This window comes from Ambystoma mexicanum, chromosome 6q, assembly GCF_040938575.1.
Source record: "Ambystoma mexicanum isolate Mex_15411 chromosome 6q, UKY_AmexF1_1, whole genome shotgun sequence".
Classification (NCBI taxonomy): Eukaryota; Metazoa; Chordata; class Amphibia; order Caudata; family Ambystomatidae; genus Ambystoma; species Ambystoma mexicanum.
In genome coordinates, this window is record NC_090937.1 from 1,005,990,630 (window position 1) to 1,006,003,173 (window position 12,544).

The 12,544-nt window shown below is 48.1% G+C and overlaps 1 protein-coding gene across 6 annotated transcripts in view; it reads right to left on the minus strand.

Moving 5' to 3' along the window:
* FAT1 (FAT atypical cadherin 1) overlaps positions 1 to 12,544 on the minus strand; it is a 444,689-nt gene that overhangs the window by 62,123 nt on the left and 370,022 nt on the right. For all 6 annotated transcript variants that reach the window (XR_011282269.1, XM_069631552.1, XM_069631550.1 and 3 more), the window contains one exon: positions 3,497 to 3,694. Coding sequence is in view for 5 of the 6 variants with exons in the window: in XM_069631552.1 (XP_069487653.1) it covers positions 3,497 to 3,694 (198 nt within the window). In the remaining variant the exon portion in view is untranslated. The remainder of the gene's footprint in view (positions 1 to 3,496; positions 3,695 to 12,544) is intronic.

The following is a 12,544-nucleotide window of genomic DNA, read 5'->3' on the forward strand; positions in this document are numbered from 1 at the left end:
AAGCACCTCCACCGAATCCTTTGGAAGAACCTTGGGATTTTCCACCGGGTGTCTGAAACGACAGCCGTCGTTGAAGCGTACCCAAGGAACGACCCGTCTCAGTGTCCGCCTTGATGGCCTCAAGAGACTGGTCCATGGTCTTCCCGAACAAATTGTCCCCGTCTAAGGGCATGTCCAACACCTTCGACTGAGCATCCTGGAGAAAATTAGTGGCCCTCAGCCAGCCCTGCCGAAGGCAAACGCTGTTGCCCATTTGACAGAACCCTGTGTCGGCGATGTCCGTGGCCACTGTAATGGCGTGGTCCGCTGCCACCTCTCGTTTTTGTAGGATCTCCAAACCTTCCGGCCTCTTGTCAGCAAGGAAGTCTAGGAAAGGGGGGATCCTGAACCAAAGCTCCCTGACGTAACGTGCCACAATGGCAAGGGCGTTGGTGGCCTTGATGGTAGTCCCTGCCGACGTGACAACTCTGGCATCCAACTTCTTCCTCTCAATGTCCGGGAGGGGAGGCCGCCGAAGAGGAGCCCGAAGATTTTCTTGGCTGCCACCGAAACCACAGTCTGGAAACTGTTGGGACCGCAAGCACTTGGGCGCAGAGGCCGGCACCCATTATTTCTTCTCATAACGGTCCCTCTTAGCCGGGGCCGAGGAAGGGTTCTTAATGAGGGACAACCCCATGTCCTAAATGTCATCCAAGAGCGGTATCGAAAGTACGGTCTTCCTCTTTGCCTCACGGCGCTGGTATAAGAAACCCTCTTCTTCTCCTCAGGGACAAGCTGGAATGGCTCCGAGGCCCTTGAGATCATGGCGTGGAATGAGCCAATCTTGTCGAGCAGTGAAGATCTGGGAGGCAGAGACGGGCGATCTCAAAACCTGCAGCAGTTATTCGTGCCAGGGCCCGTCGTCGCTGTGTCAGAATCGGTCTCATCCCTCGAGGGAGTGTTGGGGGAGAGGGAGACGAAGTGTGGCAAGGAAGCTGATGGTGGTTCCCCTGGTGGTACCGGTGCTGTGGGCGGGGCAGTCGGCGTAAGGGGCATCCTCGTCCGGATCTCTGAGCATAGGGATGCAGAGCAGCAAGAATGTCCACTGAGATATCTCCAGGTGTTTGATGAACTGGCTGTGGTGACAGAAGCGAGAGCGTTTGTGGCTTAGGCTGGTCCTCCAAGCCCTCAACGCCCTGCTGCTCATCGATCTCCTTGTCGCCATCTTCGTCGTTGTCCTCATCGGAATCCTTCCCGTAGGACCTGCTCTCGATGCATCTGGAAGATGGAAGATCTGGAGGTTGGTAAGCTCCTTCTCCGAGGAGATCTCCGTGCCCTGGAGGGCTACCATGCCCCTCCTCCTCTGCGACCAAGGGAGACTGTTTTGGTGAAATGATCCACATCATCTTCTCCGGTGTCTTTTCAATGGGCTGAAAAGAGCACTCCCTCCTAGCAGGCAGGGATACTCTTGCCTTTGGGGCCGTGCCCTGCGGATCCGCCACAGCGGTCTTCACAAGGGATACCACCACTCCGTGGATGTAAGGTTGGTATTTCGTCAGATGTACCTGGGCATCCACGGCCTTGGTCGAGCCCGCAGCCTTCACCTTAGGAGGAGGGTGTGAGCGCCGCTCCCCTTTGGCCTTCTTCGGAGGGCCTGTCTGGGTCTTCCCCCAAGAGCTTGCCCATATGGTCCGACCTCCTCTTCTTTGAAGATACTGAGCGTTGGCTCGTGATCGCAGCTGTTGGAGACGCTGTACTCGCCCTGCCCGCCTAGGAGCCTGCCACAACAGCGCTCCCAGTGACAGTGGACTACCGGTGCATAGCCTTAGGTTGGGCCCCCGTGGGAGGAGCGCATTCAAGGGTCTTAGAAGACTGCTCAACTTTCTTCTGGGCAGGGAAGGCATGCTGCTGGGACTCACCCAGAGCAGGGTCCATGGCCTGCAGCCACTCGTTGAGAAACCTGCGCCGATCGCTCAGCGTGTGGGGCACCATGCCCTGACAAAACGCAGTCATCCAACACGTGCGTCGGGGTCCTAGTGCAGGCAGTAGAGGCACAGGGAATGTCCGTCATACGAAAAGATGTTCTGCAGGACGCAGCCTGGGCAAATATTGAACAGGGACGCCGAGTTCCTCTCATCTGCCACATCCACGCAGCATAGGCCTTGAAGAAGCTTCTGGAATCCTCCAAGAAGTAAACTCAAATTTGCCCTCGGGGCACTGAAGAATCAAAAAAAAAAAACTGGTCCCCGTTAATCGGAAGGTAGATCGATGGAGCTTGAGGCTCGATTGACCGAAAAAAAAGTAGAACTCTTAGAAAAAGCGCAAAATGCAGTAAAAGCCAGAGAGCTAAGCACAAGGACTCCCAACACTTGAACGTGCGGTAAAAATCTGAAGATCGCTGCCAGAGGAGGGGCTTAGGTAGAGGGCAGTCATTGGCTGGCGGCAGTATGACCCAGAGACCAGTGATTCGTTGTTAGGAGAAAGACAGTTCAGAAATGAAAAACTTTTACCGAAGATTCCTAGCCTGACGACGGGGAATATTCATGAGCATGTGAATCCATGCCAGACCCCATGCTGGAGAATAAATATATAATTTTTATATAGTTATAAGTGTAAGTGCTTCTTTGTTGTGCCCGTCTAGCTAAGATTCAGTGTACTTACCTACAGCTCCCATGTTCCTGTTAAGATAAGTCTGACTGCTCTGCCACTTTACCAATGTCCTGAGCTAGTACAAAATGATACTAAGAGTTGGGAATCTACAAACCACTGGGATAGCCCACTAACGTCCTACTGCCAGTAGGACTCTAGGAAAACTCCCCCAACAATGGTACTTAAACAAATAGGAAATTAAAGTGTCCCTGCAGCACTCAACTGACATCAGCTTATGCTACACTAACAATATAGGTAAAAAAAAAAAGAAAAAAAAAAGAAAAAGGAGTAACCGATTTCCTGCACTGGTAGGCACGGTATAGGCCAGAGCACACCAAATGAAAGAAGCCGTTGAGTGCAGTAAAAGAGATTCACTTACCCCCATAATACCACAGTGCCAGACTATTTTCTGTTATTGTTTTCAGATGCTCTGGGTGTCTGGAACCGACAGGACCAGGTTACACCATACATGCTTGCATGCATAACCATTCAGGTAAAGTTTAAGAGAAAGCATGCATATTAGAACACTTGAAAATGGTAGACACTGTAGACTTGGGTAATGGTCTATCAAGGACATCGCTGCAAACTGAAAGGATATGCAGAAAATACATTTTTACTTTTCTACAGAAATCCAAATATCTGGTCAAATTAACTTCGAGAAACAAGTTAAAATTCCCCTTTTTCACTCTTTGCTGGCATAATTAATAAAAACACAGTGTATTACAACATTTTCCAGAAACATTAAAAGAACAAGTAGCGATCTTGTAATAATTGCACTTTCCAATATGAATAAGTGTGAAAACAGGGTCAAGCAGACTTGCCAAGTATAAAGAAACATGCACAAATAAAAAGAAAATAATCTGCAAACCTTGACGTGCAGCACATAGTGATCCTTCATTTTACGCTTCAATGCCACGGCGGATGTGATCACTCCTTGGGAGCTAATCTGGAAAGAACTATCCTCATTTCCGCTCATGAAGGTAAAGGAAAACGGTGGTCCATTGTGCGTAGAATCCTTGTCTGTCACAAGGAGCTGTAGCAAACTAAAGCCAACAGGCATGTTTTCCTTAAAAGAAGAATACATAGAAAGAAATGGAATAAGAAAAAATCCTATTGAGTCTTTTGGTTATTTGTGTAAAAAGTTATTTTACATCTTATTGTATAAGCAACTACAGATTTCCAACACTACTACCACAGAGCATGTCTTAACTAAAGCTGTTAAGCAGTGGAGAAGAAGGCATTTGTTACTTAACTTTAACTCCTATTCTCCACCATTGGTATCTTTCATAGATTCATGTGCTGTGAATATTCCCCCATCGTTAAGCTGGGAAATTAATAGTTACTCACTGTAGTGACTAACGTACTCCTAGTCCATAGTCCCCTTTCCTCCATACGGCATGGGCTTCCCTCGCTAGGGACAGGAGAGGGAACTCTTTTCACCAGAATTAAAACTCCTTCCCCTTTAAATTTAGAGGCGCACGTGAGCGTGGCCCTGGGTGTATGCGTCCCCTTGACTCCGCCCACAGGCGCCACACCTCAGTCCCCATTGATGCGTTGACAATATTAACATTGCCTAATGACACCAGTATTATCAGGGGGGTGAAGAGGATGGTGGGACGTATGGAGGAAAGGGGACTATGGACTAGGAGTATGTTAGTCCCTACGTGAGTAACTATTAATAACTCCAACGTCCCGTCCCATCCCCTTTCCTCCATACTGCATGGGCGATTACAACTGAATGTAGTCCCAGGGTGGAGAGGTGACACTAAGAAAATAAGTTCCTTAGCACTGCCTGTCCAAAAGCCGCGTCTGACTTCGATCCGGCGTCCAAACAGTAGTGCTTACAGAAAGCCAAAGGGGTGGCCCATGTGGCCGCCTTGCTGATAACCTGCCACAGAACCCGTCTCTGGAATGCGACCATCGTGGCCTTGGCTCTGACAGCGTGGGCATGCATCTTCGCTGGAAGCGTTTTGTGCTGCCCCTCAAAGCCCTCTTAATGGCAGCAACCATCCACCTTGCTACAGAGGCCTTGGATGCCTGATAACCAGGCCTTGCCCCCCCTCCCCCTCCGAAGGTGACAAATCGTGTGTCCAACTTGCGGAAGCTCTTGGTCCTGTCCAGTTAGAAGTTCAGAATGCGTCTGATATCCAGACTGTGCAAGACCCATCCAGGCCCGGCTCTAGGAATTGTCATCTGGGTGGGTTGTGATCGGGGGGGCCCACATTCCATTGGTGTGGGTCTAGGAGTACCCTCAACAAAGTGCTGCCGTTGATCCAAATTTACCAGATCCGTGATCCAGCAAAAAATGTCTTCCCAGATAAACTTTACATAGCAAAAGAGAAGCACGGAAAATAGTGTTGCAACATCAATCTACTTATGTTCCCTTCCCCATCTACTCTCCCCTTTCTGTTATATCTGATCCTCCTTCACCTTTCACCGTCCAGTCACCTTCCTTCAGCTGCCCTAACCATGTTCCCATTTACCTCCCCTCCCACCTATTCACACCAGCAGTCAGCATGATTTTCCTGGACTGGTCTGGGATAATTGAGGGTGATGCCGCCGCCTCCACCTCCTCTTCCTCCTCCGAGGGCTGAGCAGTGAGGTCCCCATTCTTTGTACCATCTCAGATGGTGTCCGCCCAACAATACCTTCCTGGGCACTGTGGCCAATCCCAGCAGTCTCCGGAGGTGATGCTTGTGGTCCCTCCATCTTGTGAAAGATAGACCCCCCACCCAGAATACTGAAGCAAGGAATAGGAGATTTTGATTCCTACAACATTACATTTTTTTCAATCTTCTTCAAATTTCAAGAACAGAACATACCATGTCCAATCAATACAGGTAGTCTTGTTGATCTTAACAATATTTTGAGCACAACAACATATCCTCCAATAACATACACATGTATACAATCCTTCCTTCACCCACCCATTCCACAACCCCCCTCCTTTCCAGCTGAACCCCTAAAGTAGTCCCACTCTGAATGTCTCCGATCAATGGTTAATGTCCAAAATTACATTTTAAACACAAAATGTTATTTTTTGTTGCATTTTTGCAGCACATTTTAATTGAGTTGAGAGTGCAAGGGAGTGCTAGGGTTGTAAGGGCTGCATCAGGAGGCAGACAGTGCTGGTTGAGGGGTTTGCGGACTCCTGGTATCACTCCTAGTGGGGCCTGCCCCTATACATCATTTTCTAGTACATACTGTTTACATACTGGTTATAATATGCAAATGTCCATGAGGACTCTTTGATGTGTTTACTTTGATTTCCTATTGAATGACACAATTGTGTTCAATAAATGTGGCCCGGCTATTTTCAAAGTTAGGTGTGTGTGTGTCCTAATCCCTGTGCTGCCCATCTATTAAACCATGAGTGAGACTTTTTGGAATAGCTTATAATGCGAACGGAATCACTTCTATGGGCACCTAATTTTAACAGATAAGGCATAGTGAAATTAAAAAATATGCCCAGGATCACACACTTTGGTCAAGTGTTAAAGCCATAATTTGAGCCCAGCTGGAAATGTAGCTACTTGAATATGTGTTGAAGTTTGGCTTTGACCACCTAACATAATACTCCATTTTATACAGATTACTTTAAAAATACACAAGTCACATGATACACCAACCTGACAATGTATTCATCATTGTAGAAACATGTTGATGAAAAGATTGGGTGGGGCATTTTGTTTTGAATCCTAAATTTCACAGATCAGAATTCTCATGTTTGCATTTTTTTTGCAAAAGGGGCCATTCATTAATTTTAATTGTTTCCACCAAGTGCTGGACGAGTAAAGAGTAAAACACAGGAGAAATTCGCCTTTGGTCTTTACTTTACCACTACGTGTCTGGAAAAGTGCAAATCACTTCCACAATTAATGACTGTGGGAGCCACCCACAATGGATTCCTTTGGACTCTGCCTGCTTTTATTCCAGGTGTAAAGGCCAGGCAGGTCCCATAGCAATCTATTGGTTTTCTGCCAACGTAAAAATACATGCTGGTGGAATACCAATCTGATTTGGTAGGGGGATCGTTTTAAGTCCAGTCTGCTCTCCAACTTCACCTGTCAAATCATACAAAATCCTTCAGCTCATAAAAAGTGGAGTTACATGCATTTAGCCCCACTTCTTATACTCCGCTTGACCTGGAAAATTATCCCCTATGACTAACTTTATTTTCCCCATCCTGAATAGAAGCCTACACGCTCCAGCATAGCAATTAATGAGAACTTACACAAATTCTCATACAGACACAAAGTGAAATGAAAGACAAGGTTATTGTTTCACAGAGCTTGTTCTGTATCCCCTTACTTACTAATCACCCAAAAATCACACTTAAATAGCTTCTTAAAAACCTATATAATTGTTTTTAAAGTGCCACAGCAATGATCACTGCCTTTTTACCTTTTCCCATCTCTAATCACTTCCTGTTGTAAATAATCGGTCTCTGAGACACGTTAAAAAGATAAGATCTCACTGGGTGGGCCTGATCAGCCCTGGCGGTTTGTAGTTGAGGGGAGAGAGTAGAGCAGGAGGAGCATTGGCATGTGTTCCCTTGTCCAAATGTTAAATCCATCTCTGATTGAATAGTTAAATACTGCTTTTAGTTATAAAAGAGGTACACTTTTTATACTTTGCCCACAACATTATAGAAAACGGTCTTTTTTTGTTATTTTACTGGTGTTCACGTTTCATTTCTGTCCCTGCCTAAACACACAGCACCCAGAATTTACATCATACTTTCCAAACAAACCCCACAACACACATTCGGTTTGCATTCAAACTCTGCAAAGTTACTCAAACAGAATGAGGTTATCAAGTCAGTTCTTATCAGTTTGAATAATTAAATGTTCAGTCAGAGTAGACTAGGCGTTCCAAACAAAGCTACATTCTTTTTAGGTCAGAGCCCCACTGGTAAGTATGCATGAGAAGATCTGAAACTGATCAATACTTTCCAACCTAGCCTTATTTTCAGGTAGGACCTTGTTGCGCCAGCTCAGTGAGGTGCAGCTCGATTCCCTAGGCATAGCAAGCAAGACACCCACATCTGGGCATATATACATTCACTTAAGGAGACAAAAGGAAGCCAACATGCATTGGCAAAGCCCACAGCTTGGGCTTTTGTTTAGGCATGGATAGGCATTTGCCAAGCACTGCCATAAGGGTACCACCTGGCCATAAGTTGGGAACAGCTGGAAAATGGTGCCAGTCACTGGGCATATGATGACATTGCCTGGCAAATGTCTGCCAATACCTATGCACATGCCAAAACTGCTGGTTGACCCCCATCATAGCTCTGGACAGCATTCCATACCATTGTTTGCATATCAGCCTTAGCCCTGTCACTAATGTCAGAAGCCATTCCCAAACTGCTAGACCACAGGGCCTAAAAATGCACGTGCTTGCTTGTGTTTCAGTGGAGAGGGAACAAGGCCTGGCAATTCAGATTGAACTGCACCTTTTGGTGGCAGCACCAAAAGTCATTTGTTAATGGCTTGTCCCCTTCTCTAATCACACAGACATACTACAGAATTATGGCATGGAATGTTGTGAAGAGCAAAGGTAGTGGAAATGTTTAATTCAAAGCCTTGCATCTATCACTTTTTGATTTTACTACACTCTCCCCTACAGAATTAAATGTTATTACTACCAACCTTATCTTTTCACTTTTACTCAAGTAGTTAATGCAGCAGAATATATTTTTTGAATGGAATTTTTGAATGAGTCAGTTGACTCACCTTCTGCAGAAATCTGTGTTCAAGCAACTTTACCTGTCATTTATTGTTTGATATAGTTAACCATTTTATTAAGCACGATGTGAAAAAACACTATATTCCCACAAAAAATAAACACTTTAAATTACAGAAACCAACATTGTGATTTTAGGTTTGACAAAATAGTTGTAGGCAGTCTGCTTGAATAATTGTGCTACCTCACTTAGAGGTGTGACTGTCCCTCCAGCTCCCTGGTCAGTTGTACTTTATTGGCTGTGGGTCATAAATCATTGTCTAGGGCAAGAAAACAAATCCTGGCTGGGCCTCCTGAAATTCAGCTTCTCAGAAAGATGTCTCCGAGGTTACTGCTGAACTTTTAGAGTGACATCACCCCCCCACTCCCTCGGTTATCAGTGGTCTATAACACCATTGACATGGCTTCCTTTCTAGGGGGAGCCAGAGGCTGGCTCTGGGGGGGGCCTGGCCCCTCTGCTGGAGCCGGGCCTGGACCCATCCAACATTGTTTTTAGGATCTGCAAAGAAGGTAGGTAGCACTATCTCTTCATTTAGATGGAAAGAAATCAACTACTCTAGGTACAAATGCGTGGTGCGTTCTCAGGACCACCTTATCCCGGTGAAAAGTAGCAGAGGGGTCTGACGCCACAAGCACCTGGATCTCGCTGACCCTACGTGCAGACGGAAGACCCACCAACAGGGCTGTTTTAATGGTAACCAAGTCTGATGTCCGCGGACACCATTGGTTCGAATGGTTTATGCGCCAGGGCACCCAACACTACATTGAGGTCCCACGCCAGCTGTGGTTTCCTGATGGGCTGGTAGAGCCTGGTGAGGCCCACCAGTTGTTGCTTAACCACTAGTTTGAAGGAGGAGACCTCCAACTCTTGTAGGCTCCTATGGCTGCCAGGTAGGTACAGCACGTGTCTATCTGCACCCCTGAGTGTGTGAGGTGTTCAGAGAAGGAAAGCACTACGTTCAATGTGCAAGTGAGGGGGTCGATCTCCTTAGAGTCCACCCAATGACAGAACTTAGTCCATTTACTCTTGTACTGGCTCCTAGTTGCCTTGTTTCTAGCGCCCTGAATGATGTCTAGGTTACGCTGTGACGGGCTCAGATGCTTCAGAGTGACCTGCTCAGGAACCACGCTGCGAGGGCCAACTTCTGTGGAGAGGGGTGGATGACCATGCCCCCCCTGCTGCGAGAGCTGGTGTGCTGGGCCCAGCGGGAGGTGAATGGGCAGCATGTCTCGGAGAACCAGGGTCTCGTCAGCCACAACTGAGCTATCAGAATGATGCAGAGGTGACAATTCTCTTATACAGATCACCCCGTGGACCAGGGGCGTGGTAGGAAATGCATATGCTGACATGCTGTTCCACTGAATCTGAAAGGCGTTGGCCAGAGAACCGGGGCCCTGCCAGGACGCAAACTGTGGGCACCTCCTGTTGGAGCAGGTGGCAATGAGATCCACCTGAAGATGTCCCCATGTGCTGAAGATCCAGAGCAGAACCTGATTGTTCAATTGCCATTCGTAACTGCCCACTCCCAGTCTGCTGATCCTGTCTGCCTCCAGGTTGGACTCCCCCAGGAAGTGGATTGCACTCAGGTAGATTTTCTCCAGGGCCAATTCCCACATGCTGACCGCTAGGCTGCACAGTGGAGGGGACCTGGTGCCACCCTGCTTGTTGATGCAATATATGCTAGTGGAGTTGTCCATCTGAATGAGAACCACCTTACCACAAATAATCGGAAGGCAAGCCTTGAGAGCGAGCCAGATAGCCTTCAGCTCCAGCCAGTATATATGAGCCAACGTAGAGCCCCAGCCTTCCAGGGAGGAGTCCGTGGTAATGGTGACTTGGGGTGTTGCCTGCCGGAAGGGGTTGCCTGTCCACAGGTTGTAGTCCCTTGACCACCAGGTGAGGTCCGCCTGGAGAGAGGGATGAATGCTGACCAGCTCCGCTTGAGAGCCCAGCTCCTGATTACATGAGGCTGCGAAGTGCAGCTGTAATCTCCTCATCTTGAGTCTTGTGTGGGGTACGGCCAGTAGGACCGCAGACATGATACCCAATAGATGCTGGTACCACCAGGCCGAGATCACTGCTCGGCTTAGGAAGTGACTTGTGTCCTCCTTGATGGCCCGGATCTTTTCCTCCAATGGGAAAATTCTCTCAGAGCTTGTGTCCCATAGGAGGCCCAGAAAGAACAGGCTTTGTGTAGGCTGCAGTTGAGACTTCACAAGCTGGGATTTTCTATCAACCTCAAGGAGTGTGAGCATAAGGGCAGATGAAGTGTGGTGCATCGCTTCCAGAGATCTTGCCCTGACGAGCCAGTCGTTCAGGTACGGTATACATGGTGGCCTTGGGCCCTAAGGAGGCATGCCACTGCATTCATAAGTCTGGTAAATACCCTGGGGGCTGAGTTGAAATTGAAGGGTAGGACCTTGTACTGGAAATGAAAGCCCAGGATCCTGAACTCAAGAAAGGAGCGATGAGGCTGCCAAATCGGGACATGTAGATATGCGCCCTTCAAATCTAGTGAGCACATCCAGTCTCCCCTGCACAGCGGCTCCGCAAAGAGTGCTCGCGGGACCATCTTGAATTTTTGAAGAGGGAGAGGTTGAGGGTGGAGCGGTCCAACACAACTCTCATGCCAGCCTGGTTCTTCTTTTGTAGGGCATAAATCCTTGAGTAGAAGCCCAAGCCTCGCTAGGAGCTGGGACTTCTTCCACTGCCTGGCTCTCGACAAGCAAACAAATTTCCGCCAACAGAGTTGTTGTCCCAATCCGTGGGAGGGGAGGAGGGAGGAATTGGTAGACTGTATCTCATGGACACTACAGAAAGGATGCAGGAGTCCGCGTACCTCTGACGCCAAGACTGTGCATGAAGGGCAAGCCTGCCCCCCACCGGAGACATATGGACCTGAAGGGGCACATCATGCCTTCTTTCCCTCTGAGGCTGGTGCACAGGAGCAGGACTGAAAGAAGCCTTTGCTTCCCCCACCCCCATTTTGCTGCTTGCGCCGGTGCTGACTCAGAGACCGGTCAGGCTGTCTAGATCTCCGTTCTTGGAAGACCCGGAACCCGCCGAAAGCCCGCTCATTGTCGGAGCATAGATGCAACTGGGTGTATGCCTTGGGCGTTGCCTTCGTGAGGAGAAATACTTTGCAGTTTGGGAACTGTTTTTTCTTTTTATCTAGTTCATCAGTGGTGGAATGAAATAGGTCGCCACCCTCGAATGGAAGGTCCAATATGCGTTTGTTAGGGAGAATTTTCATTTTAGTGTTTAATTCCTCCCTCCTTACAGAGCCCCAGCTCTTTTGCTGGACTTTGGACCCTGCTGGGTGAATGACAGCTAGGCTGAAATGAATGGGAGAGAACTGAATAAAAGGGGAGGCTTTTGGCTTCGAAGGCAGAGTCGACCACTGGTGAAAGATCTGAAGAAGAACTTTAAAAGGATGCCTGATGCAACTCCTGGACCGTTGGTTTTCCGGTGAAGCCCTGCTGCTGTGCTGAAACTCCAAATTCGTATCGACAGAGAAGCCCCTGCAAGGACGACTTCTCCCTTTGAGTTGGTGGGACCAATCAACTCCAAAGTAAGCCACCTGGACATCCTTCTCGGAGCTGGTTGAATTTCCAGAGTGTTGCTGCTGGAAACCATATAGCCAGGGAGAGGAAAACCAGATTGTGTGCGATGCTTGTAAGCTTGCCTAGAGCTCCAGGAAGATCCTCCGTCCGAGCCTGAGCCCCCTCAACAGAGTGCGGGATCCTAGAAGCAAGGAAAGTCCATCTCGACAGCCAGGAACTGCAGTGTTGCTATTTGCGGTAGACGCAAGGAGCTGAAACACTGAACAGCCACCGATTTTCAAATTGCCAGTTGCGAGCGGTGACCGTCCCATTGCAGTGCAGGAGTCTCCAGAAGTCCTCCCTCTTGTCCCCACGACTGAGGCCCAGCAACAGTGAGATCTCCAGAGCTGCTCAGGGACCGAAGTCATCTGCTGCACATTTTCTTCAATACAAAGGTAATGTAAAAGGTCTGAGAGAACTTACCTTTTGTTGTAGAGGTGCTTGCATCTTCTACCTTTCACAAGTCTAACAGCGTGTGGCCCATTTGATTCTTCTTTCTTCAAAGACATCTAACACATTGTGCAAAGACTGTCTACTTACCTGCGAAGAAGGACTTCAGCTCAGA